This window comes from Phyllostomus hastatus, unplaced genomic scaffold (assembly GCF_019186645.2).
Source record: "Phyllostomus hastatus isolate PE091 unplaced genomic scaffold, TTU_PhHast_1.1 phas_contig_137, whole genome shotgun sequence".
Taxonomy (NCBI): Eukaryota; Metazoa; Chordata; class Mammalia; order Chiroptera; family Phyllostomidae; genus Phyllostomus; species Phyllostomus hastatus.
The window spans coordinates 16,047,721-16,066,907 of NW_025333583.1; the positions used below are offsets into that span (position 1 = coordinate 16,047,721).

General features: G+C 39.3%; 1 protein-coding gene across 1 annotated transcript in view; it reads right to left on the reverse strand.

Moving 5' to 3' along the window:
* The window catches only part of PTH2R (parathyroid hormone 2 receptor), a 56,172-nt gene that overhangs the window by 34,886 nt on the left and 2,099 nt on the right, over positions 1–19,187 (reverse strand). The window contains exons 2-4 of the mRNA XM_045855062.1: positions 8,753–8,855; positions 1,949–2,059; positions 1,710–1,831 (exon numbers count right to left, since the gene is read on the reverse strand). Coding sequence (XP_045711018.1) covers positions 1,710–1,831; positions 1,949–2,059; positions 8,753–8,855 — 336 coding nt within the window. The remainder of the gene's footprint in view (positions 1–1,709; positions 1,832–1,948; positions 2,060–8,752; positions 8,856–19,187) is intronic.

Here is a 19,187-nt window from a genome sequence, read left to right on the forward strand (position 1 = left end):
TCTTAGTCTTATTTCTCCTGCAAGGATGCTACATTTATTCAGAATGCACGCTTTTTTATTTTGTGTTTCTTATATGAAATTTTTCTTTATAACCATTAACAATTACTATCTCATAAATATCATTTTTTCCCTAAAGTATCAAAAAATTTCAGGAAATATCCAGTTTCCTTATTAGAGGATATTTACTTCTTAAGTTTTCTAAAATTATTGCTTATGGGTTGTAAACAATAGAAACACTTTATATTTTTAATTAAAGAGATAAAATTATGCTAACAAAATTCTTCAAATTTTTATTAAATTTTAAATCATTTTTATATAAAATAGTATATATCTTGGGTATATTACCATCCTTAGCTATCTTGATTCTTAGAATACATCATAACCACAAAAAATGGTCATAAAATTAGAGTTCAGTGTAAATAAAACAATGATTTAAATTTAAAGGTCATTTAAAACCCATGAAAGATTTGCATTTTTCATAATTAAATACACAAATAAATTCATCACAGAGTACACTAAATATTATGCATGTTATTTGTGTCAGTGGAATTGAAACAATTTTGAAGCATCTTATACTGGCATTGCTGGCATTAGTTGAACTGCAGCATATACAGCAATCTCACATTAACTAATTTCATCTAAGAAATTTGTCAACAATGAAATACAAACTGAAGATCTTCCAGCAACTTACTAAATAGCTTGTTTAGGTGGTAATGCCTTCTGTTAAAAAATGTAAAGGTCTGACTATTAATGAAAAATCAAAGAAATCTTCAACTCACTGCTTCTCACCCTCTCCCTACAAAAATCACAGACCATATAGAAAAATATCTACTGTTGGCAGAGTTTATATATGACGGCTGCTCTCGGGGCCCTCATAAAAACCATTTATGCACCAATTTATCACATCCACTCCCAGCACCCTCTGCATGTCATCATGCATTTCACTCATGTGGTCTGAGTGACAGGAGTTTAAGCATGACTTTGAAGTACCACGTATAACTTAAAAGTAACTATCTAGACGTTTTCAAAGATTACATGTCATTACTATCCAAGAAACAGCACTTGTGAGGAATTTGTAAATCAGAGCTCTGCTTTAGAACCTGCCGTCAGTGAGCATGTAAACTTGGTCAACACTCAACCTCCAGTTCCGAGTTGACTATCGTGTGTAAAATTCAGGTACCATGCCGGGAGACCTACAGGATGCCCCTTGCTCCTTTTTCATTCTGCAACTCTCATCTTTCACATACTAGTGAACTCAACTACTGGCAAATCTTAAGAGATGGAAAATACATCTCTAAAACACAAAGCTTTTCCTAGAATGTAGAATGAGATGAGAAGCAGCCATTTACAGGTAATCAAAAGAAATCAGGAATCATGATGCTGATTACTTATTTAAATCTTTATACACAATATAATCTAAGGTAAACATAATGTAATGCAACAATAAACACAGAGATGCATATTTATAAGCATATATGTATGTATCTTAGACAGGTCACTCTAACCTAAAGAAGACACCAGAATGTTTTAGGCCCTGAACCTTTCCTCACCTAGGTATCCAAAGATCCCAACCTTGTTTTTACCTTTTATAATCTTTGTGTCATAGAACAAAAGGGATTTTACATATAATGGTTGACAATCAAAAATTGCAAAAAAAAATCATTATTTTGCTTTTCCTTAAGGGTCCACAAATACAAAATTACCACTACCTTTCCTATGCTGATATCTGGCTGAAGAAAGCGAAGGCAGTCTGAATAATTAGCCCAGGTTTTATTTAAACTGTGCATAAAATCCCATGTTCCGTTGAGGTTACAGTGTCGGAAAGCAATGCCTGTGAAGACAGGAAGAAAATCAGTGAGATTGCTCAGGTCCCTTAGAGTTCATTACTTAAAAAAAAAAAAAAAGGAAACTTCTCTTCCAAATTTACCATTTCAGAAAAATCCAATACCTTTATGATTGAAGTCATAAATATAAGAAGGACATGGGACAGCTGACATTTTCCCCACTTTTCCTCTGGGCCAACAAATGAGTCCATCCCATTCTGGAAGACAATTTCCCTCTGATGAAAAAAGAAATTTAAAAGCAAATAAACAAAAATGTAGTTAGGATCAGAGAGTAAATTCATTCAAACTACAGAATTTCAAGCCACTGGCTATAGCGAAGTGTAAAACAAATTGGTAGTTTTGGAAACTAGAATGAGATAGATAGGCTGTAAATGTCCCAAAATTCATGCACTCAGCCCCATTAAAAGGCCATTGATAGGGACACTTGATTTGCATAAATTAAAAATATTTTAGTGATTCCAACATAAATGAGTTACAGCAGTTAGTATATAAGAAACATTAGAATTCACTGTGAACAACTTATGCAGTAAAATTTTTCCAATTATTATAACTGTAGCTACATTTTGTACCCTAGGTTTTATTTTAAAATTGCTGTTAAAAAATATGACGTATGAAACAGATTAAGCTTCACAGGTAAGCTCCAAGATTTGGGTTAGCCTTTCACTAATAATGTTAGTAATTTCTTTGCGTCTAGCACTCATTTCACAAAAAATTCTCATAACCGCTCCTCTCCTCGCGATGCATCCAGGACCCTCTCACTTCTCACCACCTCCACTGCCGCCGGCACGGTCCGCGCCCGTCATCGGCAATGTGGTCTTCCTGCCTCTGTGCTTGCTCCCCTTCCATTTCTTCTTTTTTTTTTTTAAGTTACAGTTGACATTCAATACTGTATTAGCTTCAGGTATTAGAATGGTGTTCAGATATTTATGTAATTTATGAAGTGACCCTCCCATAAGTCTAGTACCTACTGGCACCATATACAGTGACTGTAACATTATTGACTATATTCCCTACACTGCATTTACATCCCCAAGACTGTTTTGTAACCGCCAGTTTGTACTTAATTCCTTCATCTTTTTCACCCAGTTTCCCCCAAACCCCCCTCCCATCTGGCAACCATCAGCTTGTTCTCTGTATCCAAGTCTGTTTACCTTGTTTATTTTGTTATTTAGATCCCATATATAAGTGAAATCATGTGGTATTTATCTTTCTCTGTCTGACTTATCTCAAAAAGATATATTCATCCATTCCTATATTCATTGCAGCATCACTTACAGTATCCAAGACATGGAAGCAACCTCAGTGTCCATCAATAGACGACTGGATAAAGTTGTGGTTCAGATCTACAATGGAATACTACTTGGCCAGACGGAAGGATGAAATCTCACCATTTGCGACAGCATAGATGGATCTAGAGGGCATTATGCTAAGTGAAATAGTCCTTTAATTTATTCTTAACACAACAGCGCCAGATCGTCCAAAGGCTTCCCATCTCCCTCTGAGCAAAAGCCAAGTCTTTACAATGTCCAAAGGCCCCGACAGGATGGCCCTCTCCCCTAGATTGCCTCCTTGACTTCAACCCCTGCCAAAGGCCTCTTTTCTCTCCTGTGAACTCAACGCCATTCCCTCGGACAGCCTCGAGGCTTATTCCCTTACCTCCTACAGGTCTTACCCAAACTTCAACTTCTGAGCGGACTTTCCCCTTGTGAAGTTACACCCTGACACATGCCTATCGCCTTTCCTGCTATATTTTTTACCTTCCAATATTGTGTTATTTTACTATCGTTTTCTTAAACCACAGGGTTGAAGCCCCCTGAGGGTGGGGGATTTTGTCTGTTTACTCGCATGCATTAGCCACCTGGCCCTTGACAGGGGCTGAACAAGAATCAGCGGGTGTCAGCAGCTGGCTCTGCAGGACTCCTCTCCAGTGGGCGTGTACTGACCTTCCGAGAAGAGAGCACATCACCATGGTATACCCCGACCTCCCAAACAGGGACCGCTCTTAACAGGTGCTGTTTTCATTTCCTGGTGCGACGTTCACAAATTACCACAATTTCTTACTTCACTATCCTGTCCGTCAGAAGTCCAGCAAGCACGGCTGGATCTCTGCTTCTAGACCCGCACAGCCAAAATCAAGGTCTGGGCAGGGCTGGGTTCCCTTCTGGAGGCTCTGACGGAGAACTTGTCTCCTTACTCATTCCAACTGCTGGCAGAACTCAGTTCCCTGCAGCTGCAGGACGGTGGCCCCCATTTCCTTGCTGGCTGTCCCCTGAGGGCTGTTTCCAGTTTCTAGAAGCTGCTTGCATTTCTTAGCTCAAGACCCCTTTCCTCCATCTTTAAAGTCAACAAAGCCTTGTCACATTTCGAGTCTCTCTTTCGCTTTGTTTTCTGTCTCTTCTGCCTTCCCCAACCACTTTTCAGGGTCCATGAGAGCACACTGGGCCCATCTGAGTAATCCAGGATGATCTACCTCTTTGAAGTCCCATAGCCTCACCTCCATCTGCGATGCCCCCTTATCATGTAACAGGACATACACAGGCATAACACCGGATATTAGGGACTGGACATCTTTGGGACGGTCATTATTTTGTTAGTACGGGTACTATCCATTACAGCTCTCTCAATTTTTTAGCTACTAATTACACTAACTGTGGCTGAGGTTTTCTCGTTCTCACTAATGTTCATGACCTCAGGTTGTTTGTTCAGTTTTAAATACTCATCATAACAGAACCTCCCACAAACATATCTCTGCAAAACAGAATTCAGCATAAATCTGAAATTCACTTCTTAGTGTCCACCATATCACATGGAAACAAATATTTGATTTGCTTTGTGCCTTGCTGATGCAATTTTTTAAAAAAAGAAAGAAAATGTCTTCCCTCACCCACACCGCTCTTACAGAGGAGAACCTATTCCCAGAACCAGCCACACTGTGTTCACATAATAAAAGCCTGGGCTTTACATTCCACGAGCAACCAGGACCTCCTCACACTGGCTCCTGCTTCTTGGGCACAGCTCACCTGCCTCTCCACCCTCACCTGCTTTTAATCTGGTTGTTTTCCTTCCTGTCTAAACAGAGTGGAATGAATCGATCTCTCCCACCAACTTTGCACTAGACACTTTTCTCTATCTTGATAGCATTTCAGATGGCTTCCCACCCATTGCTTTGTCTTTAACAAGCCATGCATCCTTGCTCATCCACGCTGCCCAACCCTTTACCAGGTACACATCCACTGTGCAGTCTACATAAATTAACGCCAAACACACATTCCTGTGTTCTTGTAACTAGTTGTCCCTCTAAATGTATGCAGCAATGTCATGTGAGGCGTTCTGGCCAGAGTTGGTCACATGATGGAATAAGGTCTTCAGATAAGGCTGAAATGCAATGGCCAGTTTGTTCTGTAGTTACGCAGTCTTTAAACTGTATGGACATTTTTCTCCATGTTTGGAAAAGGACAGTTTTCTAGTTCCCTGCAGAGAACCAGTCCACACACATACGTACACAGACATGACCCCCAAAATCCAGAAAACCAATACTCCCCAAAATAAAGTTTCTATACACCATGTTCACCTCTCTGGTGGCTCTCTGACAAAGACAATGATAAATATTCTCAAAAGCTTGAAAAGCTTGAGGAAGCCATGACTTCACTGGTAATACAGAGACCTGAATTAACATCTAGTCTTTGATAATTATCTCACATCTTCTGTGAATAAATACTTTCATTATTTAACAAGAAACTAATTAATTGCCTGATGACTCTCCAATCTCTCTTCATAAATTAATATCATTAATCACATTTGCTGTTCTCTTTTGTATGTGATAGGACAAACTGGTATCAGTGAAGTTTGTTAACCTGCGCTATTTTTCACAGGGCAATCTAAAATTTCAAGACCCTGACTTAGTCTCTTTTCAGTTCTACAGTGACCTCTGACACAGGGTAACCATACATTTGTGAGTGGAGCCAGGGTCAGTAATATTTTGGTTTGTGTTTTTAAACACGTGAATAATTTTATAACTAGGAATTTGCATTTGCATTGCCTTTTTCTTTCTTTCACAGATATGAAGAAAATTTTATTTTTATCATTAATTTTTTATAAACAAAACAGAGAATATGATATATCCATCATCTAGAATTGACACTTGTTAATATTTTGCCATATTATTTCATATTTGTTTTTTGTGGTGGTAAATTAAGTTGCAGATAGCATAACAGCTCACTCCTAAATATTTTAATATGCATCTCTTGATTTTAGATAAAATTGAAAATAAAAATTTCTTAATTTAGCTAGTGAATTCAAATGTCATTCTATATTTCTACATACAAAGGGAAGAAATTTAGAGTCAATTTACATATAATTAGACATTTTTTGGTCACAGGTAGACCAAAGTTTGACCAGATTTAATTCAGTTCTATTTGTATGGAGAAAGATCTCAAAGAAAGTGTCTTTTCTCCTTTAATATTGATCCATCCACTTGCTTCATATGTTCCACACCTGTAGATGTTATACAAGTTTACATCCAGACATCTGCTCTTTTTACGTGCGACTCCGTGGCGTGTCACTGAGTCACACTCGCTTGCCTTCACCTGCCCTGTCCCCTGTGCCCGGAACATCTTTCCTTACTCCTCCACACCTCTCACTCCCCCAGGAAGCCTCCCCTAACCCCTCTGCAATGCATGAAGCTGCCTTTTCCACAGCTGTGATGCCTCTGTTGTTAGTAACATCCTACTGAAAAGTATCAGTCTCCCTAACTATGTCATAATCTCCGCGGGGCAAAGACAGAATCGGGCTCATTTTTTCTAATGTTGAGTATAGAAGCGACACACTGGGGACACATAGTATACTTGACAAATGTGAAAAGGACACTGAAGATGATAATGTTGGACTAAGTAATCCCTAAGATATCTTCCAGCTCAAAATGTCCTGAGATTTCATAGAAAATAGTTCATTCAGCCCTCGGTAAATAATAATCCTTACAAATTCCTCACAGTGTGGTGCTCCTTCCATGGTCTTTACCGGCAGCATGGCTGATCCCCCTCTCTGACACTGTTAGTATGGCCATCCAGACAGCTGCTTCCCAGAGCAACGTATCAACAAAGGCTAAAATAATATCAAGACCTTCTTTCTTAAAACGTGACTTAGCTGGCCATAAATTACAAGAATAAATCTGGGGCCAGAAATTATTCCACAGGGTCGGCAAGCACTGCATTGGAGGCTTTTCTAGGTTAATCACTGGAATAATTAAACATGATATATATCTCACAAAGTAACGGGAGGGAAGGATGAGCCAAGAAACAAGTCTCAAGTCAAAAGAACCCCAAAAAAAGTGGGGTGAGTAGTAGAAAGAAGGAAAAGGTGATAAAATGAAAAGTCCAAATAAGATGAACTAACTAGTAGAATTAAATTCAGGTACTATATATTAATAAACACAATTAATGTAATTGGACCAATCATTTCTCTTAATAGACAAAGATCATCAAAATAGATAACAAGAAACCCGCACGTGTCTTGTTTATAAAAGACACTACCAAAACTTAAGTATACAGAAAAGTTTAGTAAAAGAATAGGAAAAGATAGGGGGTTGGTTAATGGACATAAAGTATCAATTTTTGCAAGATGATTGGTTGCACCACAACGTGAATATATGTAACACTACTGAAATGTATACTAAAAATGTTTAAGAATGGTAAATTTAATGTGTGCATTTTATAATTAGTGACATTTTTAAAGGATGGGAAAAGATATGCAAGGCAAATACCTACCAAGAGAGAAAGAAACAAATTGTCTTTATTAAATATTGGTACTTTTAATGCTTATAATAATTTTATATTATTTAATATTTAAAGCAAAAGTCCGCTAGAGATAAAGAGGGCTGTTTCATATCAATAAAAGGTATAATTTACAAGGAAATATAACATTTCTAAACTTGCATATACCTAATATTTTCAAAATATATGAAGCAAAAAATTCACCATCACAGTGGGAGATTTTAAGATATAAACATCAGATGAGAATAGGCCAAGCAGATGAGAATCACTATGGATATGGAATACATGAACAATATAACCAATAACCTTAACCTAGTGGACACTAGAAGACAGTGGACTCAGAGAATCACATTCCTCTGAAGACCACATGGAACACTTATTAAAACTGACCACAATATAAGCCAGGAAGTCACAACACATTGTTAACAATCAGCATCATGCAGAACACTTTCTTTGATAATAACCAACTGAGAACTCATCACAAAACTTTTGTAATATTTGGAGACTAGAACCAAGCAGATATCAAACTACGTATTTTATCGCAGGACATGGCTTCAAGGACATTGTCTGCTGCATTCATATTGTTGGGAATTTAGGGAGCTTGGTAAATTGTAGTTCCCTTCCCAGTTAAATTTGCAACTATCTGAGAAACTACATAAGGAGTCAGACAGACGAAGATTAAATAATCACTTTAAAGAAAAGGTTTTTTGGATAACATGACTTAGGTACATATAAAAGGGCTTGTTTTTTTGTTCCTCTGGATTTTGTGACCTACCCAAAACTGCAGGCCACACCCACAGGGACAGAGCCCACCCCTCCAAGCTTCCTGCGTGATCCTGGATAAGCCCGCAGGCATGTCTGTCTTGCAGGCAGACAGATCCCAAAGACAGGCCAGAGGCACAGGCTGGTGTGCACAGTTGCTGTTCCCAAACTCACAACTCAAGCAAGTTACTCCTGCCATAGGGAGGGAAGAGCTAGTGGGTTAAAGAGATGAAAAGAGCCTTATTGCACACACCCCTCCACTTGGAAACGAAATGACTAACAGGGCTCTCCTAATACTAGATAAGGAGGGAAATCTGCAGTCTTGGTGCAGGCTGGGGTAGAGCCACAAGGAGGACACGATTTACTTAGCAATGTTACCTCCTTCCTGGGGCTGAGCCGTGATGTTGCGTTCACACTGCGCTTTGGCTTTCAGCACGAGGACAACCTGCTCTTCGATAGTAATGGTGCCATCAGAATCCAGCTGCGGAAATGAGCAAAACAGGAACAGTGAAAAACACTCTCGCAATAGTTTCTAAAGCCACGATACACACTTGAGTGGTTTTCCCTTCTAATATAATTGAAAACTGAAGTTTTGATATCAAGCTATCTGAAATAGTCCTTTATTTGAATCAAAATTCAAAATCCATCAATGTATAAGATATTAGGATAATCTTACTTTTACCTAATTTGCCTAAAGAAAAAATTTTCCCATACTAGAAAATTTTAATATTATTAAGTAATTATATTAGACAAAATATAATTAGAAAAATAATAAACAGATTGGAAAATTCCTAGAATGTTTTGGAGACCTGATATTTTATTTATTTTCTTGCAATACGTCAGTTATAGCACACAGAAAGAGAATGGGCGAGAAGGCTAAATTTAGCTCTACTGAAGAATTACTGTGAAACCTTGGGCAAGTCATTCAGTCTCTTTAGGTTCATCATAGACCTAAACATGCACTTGGCCCAGGAACCAGAGAAGTTAAAGGAGAACCCAGGGAAGGGAGAGCAGTTGCGGGTCTGCCGACAGCCCCTCTCCAGTGAGATGAGCCTACAGATAAGGAATATCCTGTGTGATACAAAAGTGCCAGCCTTGACCTTCTGGTGTAAAAAAACAAAACTGTTGCTGCTTCATCTCTGCCCTCCGACACTCATGAAAAATTGCCTCTCGTGGCTCACCCTCACCAGAAACATAACGGGAAGGGGATCCCGGGAAGTATAGTCTAACACAGTCAAGTTTACACCATTACAAAGCCACCCAAACCCACCTCTGTCAACCTGGCACCATACAGATCTCTTTAAACCACTTAGCTTCCAAACCATTCAATAACAAAGTCATGCTTCTATCCAACGTGATGCAATTTATTTTGTACCAAAAGCGATTCCAGAGGAACAGAACTTTAAGGCAGGGAAAATCTGTATTTGTCACCTATGGCAGTGTAGCAAATTAATCCAAAACTCTGTGTCTTAAAACAACAAACATTAATTGTCTCACAGGTTGGAGAAGCTTAGCTGGGTGGTTCTGGCTCAGAGTCTCCTCTTAGGAGATTGCAGTCAAGACTTTAGCCATAGCTGCCATCATCTGAAGACTCGCCCAGTTCCATGATGGCCCGCTCACATGGTTATTGGCGCGGGGACTGAGTTCCTCACCACATGGTTCTCTCTGTACGGGTGCTTGGGCGTCCTTACAGCATGTCCACTGGCTTCCCACAGAGCGAGTGGTTCCAGAAAGAAAGCAAGGAAACGACACGCCTTTTATGACCTAGTCTCAGATGTCACTCATGATCGGTCCCATCGTATTCTATTTGTTAAGAGTGCATCACCAACTCTCACTCAGGGAGAGAGAAACTAATCTCCACCTCTTCAAGGGAAGTATCAGAAACTTTGTAAATATATTTTGAAACAAGCACAGTTTTCTGCAAGCAATCATGTATTTGCTAGAAAAAGGATACCGCGTGTTGTTTTCTGTATTAATGGTACCAGGGCCCAGAGTGTTGCAGGTCTGTTTTCAATTAGGGACTCAGAGATTCTTACATCCAACGAGATGACAAAACTATCAGTTTATCTGAGTGACAAACTCCCTATAGTTTTTTGTCAATCCCAAATCTTTCACTTCAGCTGCAAATACACTTATTCTCGAGAACCATTATTTAAGGAAAATGGAAAATAAGCCTTTTCATATATATTTAATACTATATTTATAACAACACATTATGGACTGAACCTAGAAATTTAAAGATATTTATATCACTAGACATAAAAAAGAACAATTAGAGATTATGAATCATTATGACACAACTATTTGAAATGACACAAAAATGATAGACTGACAGGTTAAACTGAAATGAAGGTTATAGAAAAAATATCTGTCATAATAACTAGTTTTAGTAGCAAAAAAATGTGTTATTCCTGTAAATTATGAGGTTTTTATTTTCTAATACTGATATATTTATAATATAAAGAGTAGCTCCATAAATAATCAGGTATATAGTTTTGGACATTGCTAGATAATATTCATAGCTCAATGCCCACATATATTTTAATAATTTTTTCATGAAAAAAGAGAATAATCAAAAATGAACTTGGGGAGTGTGTTGGCTTAAACAACAGACTTAACAGCTACATATAAGTCTAACACAATGCAGACTCTGAGTTATAAGCAGCCACACACAAAGCAAGCCATAAAATCTCACATACCACAAAGGTAGAATAAAATAAAACCACATGAATCATCTGAGTAGGCCTGGAAGGAAAATTGACTTCTTCCCCATTCATTCTCCAGAAAGTCAAGAAATATTCAAGTTGTTCCTTTTTCTTGACTTTTTTTTCAGCTCAATAGTTAATTTCTTTGACTTAAATCCTAGAAAACACTGGGTAAGTTGTGACCAAATTTCAGAACTACAAATTTGATTCAGAAAAGCTTGACTTCAATATCAAACACAAATATTTCAAATCACTCCCTGTACCATTTTTACTTGAACAAATACATTTTTGTGTTCTTTTGTACATATGTAGCCCTTATACTGTGATAATCCTTTCAGAAACTAAGCATTTTGTAAACCACAGCTTCTAAACATACTTTATTCAAAAAAACATAGCCAGTTTAATCCAAGAACAAATTTGATTAAGATGTACTAATTCTTGATCTGTTAAATTGATCTTTAGTCATTTCAAGTGAGAGTAAGAAAATGCTTATTACATCTTTTATATTGCTTTTTCCCCTCCTTTTTTAGAGATACAAGCATTCTTCACTGTAGACATTAAAATCATAGTTCATTTAAAACAGAAGAGCACTTTTCATACTCAGTATCTACTTCAAAGTTTCATAGCCAATGTCTACTTCAATGTTTCATATTCTATGTTATTCCAAAAGCAATAATTGCAACCAAAACGAAATAGTACTTTTAGGAAAATAGACGTTAGTAATTTTTCATGGGCAAGTGATCATTTACAATTTGAAAGAAAGTGTTGAATTTCAATTTGTCACATGACTTAATTGCTAAAAGAAGCCCTAATTTGATGATGTGTATCTTATTGAGAGTACCTAATGTTGCCATTATAGATACTAATTGTTTATGTCAGAGTATGAATCCTCATAATTACAACACTCTCATTTATTCCATTTTAAAGTCAACATGAATTTATAAATTAGATGCATTTTAAAAGAAGCATTCTAGACCTTCTTCTTCTGGTGTGATGGAGTACACATATTTCCTATTCCTCCCAGTAATTACAACTAAAAACTCTGGACATTATCTATAAGAAGAACACAAGATGATTCTGAAAAGTGGAAAGCAGAAAGCAGACCAGGTAGGGACCTCAGATCCTGAAGAATAAATACAGGAGGAAATTTTCTGGGTTTTCTTTTGGTCTCATATATTCCTAGCTTGGATTAGAAACTGGCATCTCTAAAACACCAACAGGCACTGACCAAAAAAAAAGTGTCAAAAAACAAACAAACATCCCTGCTCTTTATGGTAAAGAAAGGAAGGAGGCAGTCTGACAAGACAGAAAACTTTTAGACAATAACAGCTCAACCCAAAAACCACAGGAACACAGTGCAACCACCATCCACATCAGCAAAGGCCAAGTGTATGGAGGTTTAAGGAGGTGCCATAAGGCAGTGCCCCTGCATCCTTACCAGAGTAGTTTCAGAGCTAAGTAGAGAGCCAGGACTTCCATCCACATGGGTCTGTAACAAGGCCACTCACTGTCCTCCTACCCCACGTGCCAGTGGGGACCCTGTGGGGAGCCTGGACTGCCACCCCAACCTGGCAGTAGCAGGGTGTCCCTCCATCTCCACGCTGGGGTGATGTCAGAGAAGACCTAGTGAGAGTCAGTCTAGCAGCCCCGAGTCCACCCCACTGCAGCGTGGTGGGAATACATGAGAGCAGAACTCACACTGTCAGTTCTCAGTGACAAGGAGTTCCGCACCTTGGCTGTCAACAGCAGCTGGCTGGGGCACCTAAACTTCTACCTCCACTGAGACGTGACAAGCTAAAATTTCTTAGCACATGGATGCGAATCCCCAGGTACAGCTGACTTCAGGAGAATGTGTGAATGTAAAATTCATGAGAATAAGGATTTAGGGGTTTGCTTTTTTTTTTCAGTGTATCCTTACTCTACCAATTATTAGTCTTTGCCACACAGTTGGTAAGGAATAGAACAGATGTTGGAGAGACATAAAAATGCTCAACTTTCTTCATAAGGAGGTTGTGAGGACTAAAGAAAATAATGCATATAGAGTGCCTAATTAGGGGCCTCTACAGAGAGAACACTGTATAAGCACTATTACCACTGCTATTATCACCAAGGCTATACTTTTACCACTTTCTAAATATACAATATTTGATCACAGTAGGTTACTGAAGCAAAAAGAAAGAAAATGCTGAACATGAGAAACCTTGGGCAGAGATCAGACAGGCCTTTCCTGTCCCCAAGTGAGGACCTACCACCGACACCATACACAGACGGAAGGAAGAGGCAGACTAGACACATTAGAAAGAAGGAAAATGGATAGATACTGCAGGGGAGGAGATGCAAGTCAAGAACAGAGGCAAGGAACGCATCTCTGCTTACTGGCAGCCTGTCCCCTCCATAGTGAAAGCTTCTTGGAAGACAGAGCCTGCACAATGAACATACTTAGCAGTCCAGTGCAATTTTGCTACATTGGAAATGAAGACACCTCGGGAGGAAGAATTTTAATTGAAGGATATCTCCTTACGTTCACAGAAATGACGACTTCTACTCATTCTATAGTGTCTGTGCTGGTTTAGCAGCAAGAACTGCTGCGTGTATTTATTCTATGAGTATTTGTCGAGGCCATCTACCGGGAAGACACTAACTACAGGCACGGTGCATCTGGCCCTGGGGGAGGACAGTATGGCTCTCAGGCACTTAGCACACGTTCACCGTGAGTGGCACAGAAAACACGATAGGCTTGGAAACAAAACACAGTTATTAATATTTTACCAACCTAATGGAAATAGAGGTCTGCCGTACCTTTCAGATGGACTTTAAAAGGCATTTTTGAGACAACAGGAAAGCCCTATATGTCTATTCAAGGTTTTCTCTAATTCTCAGATGTCTCTAATATATCTCTAAGTTCAATTAATCAACATGAACATTGTGCTTAAGTTTAGCTTCCATGAGTCTAGGGCCATACCACACTGAATGCACCCAGTCTCATCTGATCTCAGAAGTTTGTCTCACGTGACTATCAAAAGCTTCTGGATGTTGTGCCTTATAGACTTTGGTCACCTAGAAACTGAGATGCCAGAATATACGGTGACATACGGTTCCACCCAGGGACTTACTCCAGGCACCAGTGCCCTTCTGAAGGCAGATTCTCCCGCGGGGCAGGCAGAAGGCTATGCAAGCTTAGACAGAGCCCACACCCACAGTCTTGGGTTAAATGCATTGTTAACCACAATCTTCATCTCAAAGATATTTTTAAAAATAACTGGAAAATTTTTTCTCATAGAAAACAGAGCAAGCCTGATTATATAAGTGGGAAAATGACAGATAGTATAAATTGTTCTCATTTAGGAAATCTCAGCCAGTTTGCAATTCAAGGTAAAGGGTTTCAATAGGGAGAGACAGAAGTCTGCCTTCAGGCACTTTCATTACACGTGTAAGATGGTTCCAATCTCGGCACAAAAATATCTGGCCAAAGAGTAGTAAACAACACTTTTGTTTGTGAGATATTTTAATTTTTATCAATCTGTATCTTATTATTAACAAAAGTATTTCATTGATTTGCTAATTCAAGTACCAATAAATTATAGCCCTTCTACCTATGATCACACAAACGTTGATATTTAATGAGTACGGTACCACAATGCCATAGAAAAATTACTAGGAAATCAGTTCTGTTTTTTCAACTAGCCCAGTATCTGTGGCAGAAGCTCAATGCAACTAATAGGACATTTTTAAAAGAAATAACATACTATGACTTTAAAATAAATATCATACACACTGTCATTCAAAACTCTTATTCTAGTCTACATGTAACAACTTAACAAAACTAGCAATGATGTTACATCTGTTAAAACCCTAGAGCAAATATCATATTTAATAATTAATCTTTAGCAGTCCTATTGAAGTAATAAGCAAGAGAAGATACCTGTAATAATGACTACCATTCAACATTATACTGGGAAATCTAGCTAATCCAATATAAGACAAAAATGAAAAGAGAAAACAGAGGTAGATACTGGAGAAAATTGTTACTGTTCAAGAATAAACTTGGTAGTTATGAATCAATCGATAAAAATAATAGAGATCACCTCTACCAGCCGTAATTAGAAAATGTAATAGAAATTGTGATAACAATGATGACAATGATATGACAACAAGGAGAACAATGACAATGTTGGCCAACACTCACGGTAAGCAAACTCTATGACAGGTACTACATTACATGCTTCTCCTGAGGTTTGCATGTAATCTGCACACCAACATAATGAATGTGGCATTAGTTCTTCACTGTTCCGTAAATGAAGAAACTGAGTTTTTGAGATGTTAAGTAAGGGCTAAAAGAGTAGGAAACAGATTCCAAATTCTGTTTCTAATAAAGTTCATAACCTTAACCATTTTGCATAGTAACCTCTCTCTCCAGAAAACTATGGTTTATTTTATTTGAGAGTCAGCCAACAGAATGATTGCCACGCTCAACCCTTAGCCTGACTGCCTGTCGGTTATAAGACAAGAACCCACTGGAAACACGGACTCTCTCAGAGGCACGCTTTGCCAGCTGCGCTCGCCTCTCCATCTTCCTGACCAGACGCAGCTTCCACTGCATCATCTGTTCCCATGGCAGCTGTCTCTGCCCTTTAGAACAGAATGACCTTTTTAAAATTAAAACTTGAGTAAGTGATTAGAGACAAGTTCCAAGAGGGATCAAAAAGGATGAATTTTCTTGGAATGAAAGAAATAAAAATCAGCTTATTCAAACATTGATGGAGAACCTACCACCCAAAGGCACTATGCTCATTGTCACAAGCAGTTCCAAATTGTTTACTAGCCCCTTTGGTAACATAATCCAGAAAACTATCCACATGCTCTTTTCCAATCAAGTTGGCTGGCCCTTTTAATATAATTATACTCTCTGTGAGAATATTAGTCACACATGTGGCTTCAGGTACTCCCTGTAAAGTAATGATGCTAAATCCAAGGTTTTTCTCAAGCTCCATAACCCAATATCCAACCTCTTACTAAATGTATCACAGGCTCTCCTCACCCTCAGCTCACCTAGAAATTTCACTCTTCAGACAGGCCCTGACCAATCCTCCTTCAGCTGAATACACCTTCCATCTCTGGGTTCAATCGGCCCTCTGGCATCTCTGTTCGTGCAAGGACACACCAGCGACCGTCAGGACGGCTGCACTGCCTTCGGAGCGATTGCTCTGTCTCCAGACGACTTCTTCAATGGGGTCATAGGCTTTAATCAAGTACTCATGATAATAAATGTAAAATTAAAACCTCTATTAGTACTATGAATGAAATGTTTACCAGGCTCTGCAGGAGAAACCACAAGTAGAAGAAAGAGTGTTGCAGGCAGACAGAACAGCCTTGCCAAACTCATACACACACACACACACACACCATTTTAAAGCCTCCAGTGGCTCCCAATCAGGTTCAGATATCTATGTTCAGATATCTACTCTACTACTAATAATCATTCCATTGAAAAGTCCTTTATTAATTGGCTATCAGAACAAGAGAAAAGATCTGATATTTTTATTATCAGATACCTTAAGGCTTTTATCTGCTTTGTACACTTTTTTTTCAATTACAGCTTGTTTTTATGTTTTTAAATTCAATAGTCTTTCACATCCTCTGAGATAAATGAGGTTATTTTCCCCATTTTAGAATGGAGAAAATGGAGACATAAAGAGGTGAAATCAATTGTGTGAAGTCATGTTGCCATTAAAAAATTTGAAGAGCAACTCAGAGGAAAGACAAAAACCGAGGGGAGAGAAAGGAGATGATTCCTAGCAGATGGCAAAACCAACTGAAGCTCAAGATAGGAAGTTAAATGGAATGTGTGAATGTTAGTTGAAAATGCTCTCATTTTCCTTACAATGAATTGAGAAAGCTCTGTGTAAATGAGACCTACTCTCTATACATTGCCTAGAAAAAGCCACATGTAGCTCCCATCCACCTTGCTGCTCCCAGGTCCCTGGGACTGAAGGGACCACCCACAATTAGTGCAGTCACCAAGAAGGCCACCCCCTCAGGTGTCCCCATAATTAGAAGACAAATGGAAACAGTCCTGACTGTCAACAGGAAGGAAGAACAAACCATCAGATCTTTGACTACAATGGTGCTCATGGAAACAAGCGCAACATAGAGCTAATTAGCACTAAGTTTCATTTCATTGTGCTGAGGGTAGTCCCTGAGCTCACTGTCTTGGAGAAGCTGCCCATGCCCCAGTTATGTCCTCTTTTTAAATCTACCAATAATGGCTCGTTGGCAATTCCATCTCCTATCACCATAGTTCCCAAACAACACAAGAGACTGAGAGAGAGAGTGTAGGTTTCCTTGTTTTATCTATTACCTGTCTATCCCCTTTTGTCGCTGTCCTCCACGCCTACTTCTCTGCCTTCCCATATCCAACCATTTACATGAGATATACCTTCTATCTGAACATGTTTATTGCATGTCTTTTAATGTATGTAAATGGTATTGTATCACACACCCCGTTTGTTTGTGCCATACTATACCCTGTGGTAAAGATCTTATTTATGCTGCTTTGTGTACATTGAATCAATTACTTTTTATTGTCCTCAACTCTCTAACACCAGAGAATTATTGCAATAATCATTATGGGCTTGTGTCACCAAGAAATTCCTCAGGATCTATGCCCGGGGGTGGATACTGCTGAGGGGAAGCACGTGCATCCGTAATTCAGCTAAGCAGTGCCCAACTGATGTCCATAACGAGGCACCCGTCTGAGGGGTGGGCTCCAGAATGGACAGAAGACAGAGTGTGCCTCGTGACTCTCTAGCTGTGGGACTTGAGAATATTATCCAAAACCTCCTGGCCCCCTTTTCTCATCTATACAATGTGCCTACCTCATAAAGTTACTATGAGAATTAAATGCGATAGAAATAGATTAAAATGTTTAGCACAGAATTTGGCACATGTTAAGTAAGTAACTGTCATCACTGATTATCAGTTTTTTCCCACCCTGTTAAGAGAGTCTGGATTTTCCCGTAGACTATGAATCTTCACACTGGAAGGTCATCCTCCTCCACACACAGAATGAGAATAGAGAGGTCAAGTTTAATGCCCAGGGAGGCTGTCTGTTATCAGAGGAAGAATGTGAACTCAGCTTTCTGGGTTCCCAGGACAGTGCCCCTTCCCCTGCATGGGAAGGTTCATGGTAGCGCTGGGATGCCACTCAGGCAAAATGAGTAATAACTAGAAAAAACAAAACCTGCCCGTGAGTGTCTGCTCACACCTGGTGATCTGGTGGAACTTATTGCTTCCACTCAGTATGTCATTAGCTTCTGGGAATTTTTTCTAGCTGTGCTGATTGATTTGTACTCACTTCTCTGCGCATACACTGTCTGAGAGCCACGCGATCTGTTGCTGTGGAGCCTGGGGAAGGCGACCCAGCCACGTGGGATCAGCCCAGCAAAGCCAACGTTGCTCCTTGATAATTCTGTAAGGGAGGCAGCCGTGGAGGTTACCACGGAGATGGTCTTCAAGAAAGACCAGTCATTGGTCTGTTAGGAGCAGAGCTGGCCACCAGCCTCCAGCTGCACTGCTTTCAAATATCTGCCTGAGCCCCGCAGCCAAGTCTGTGATCTCATAAACAGCCCCAGCCGATGACTGAGCACAACGGGAGTGCTAGGGCCTGGCCATTTTATCACCACATGGGACTCCTCCGATGGACAAACTGTCCCAGGGCTCTCCATGGGGCTGGCCAAGACTTGTCAGATTTGCACCCTGGACTGAGGCTCCCCCTATCCGGTCCTGCCTCTGTACCCTTTTATCTCTCACAGGCATTACCCCCCAATATATCCCTAATTCCATCTCAGAGTCTCTTTCAGGAGGAACCACTGACACAGTAAAGAAAATACTACACATATTCATATTGTGTTCCTCATTACCAGGTGGTACCTGACGTGAGGAAACATATTGCTGGGCTCTGTAATGATGCCTGATGCATGAATGAATGAGTCTTGAACTGTGCATTGAGCCACAGGCAGCATCTTTGCCAACAAAAAAAACACAGAAATTTTTAAAACAATCAACAAGTACCAGTCTATGTTGTCTGTCTTGTGATGTGATCCAATGTC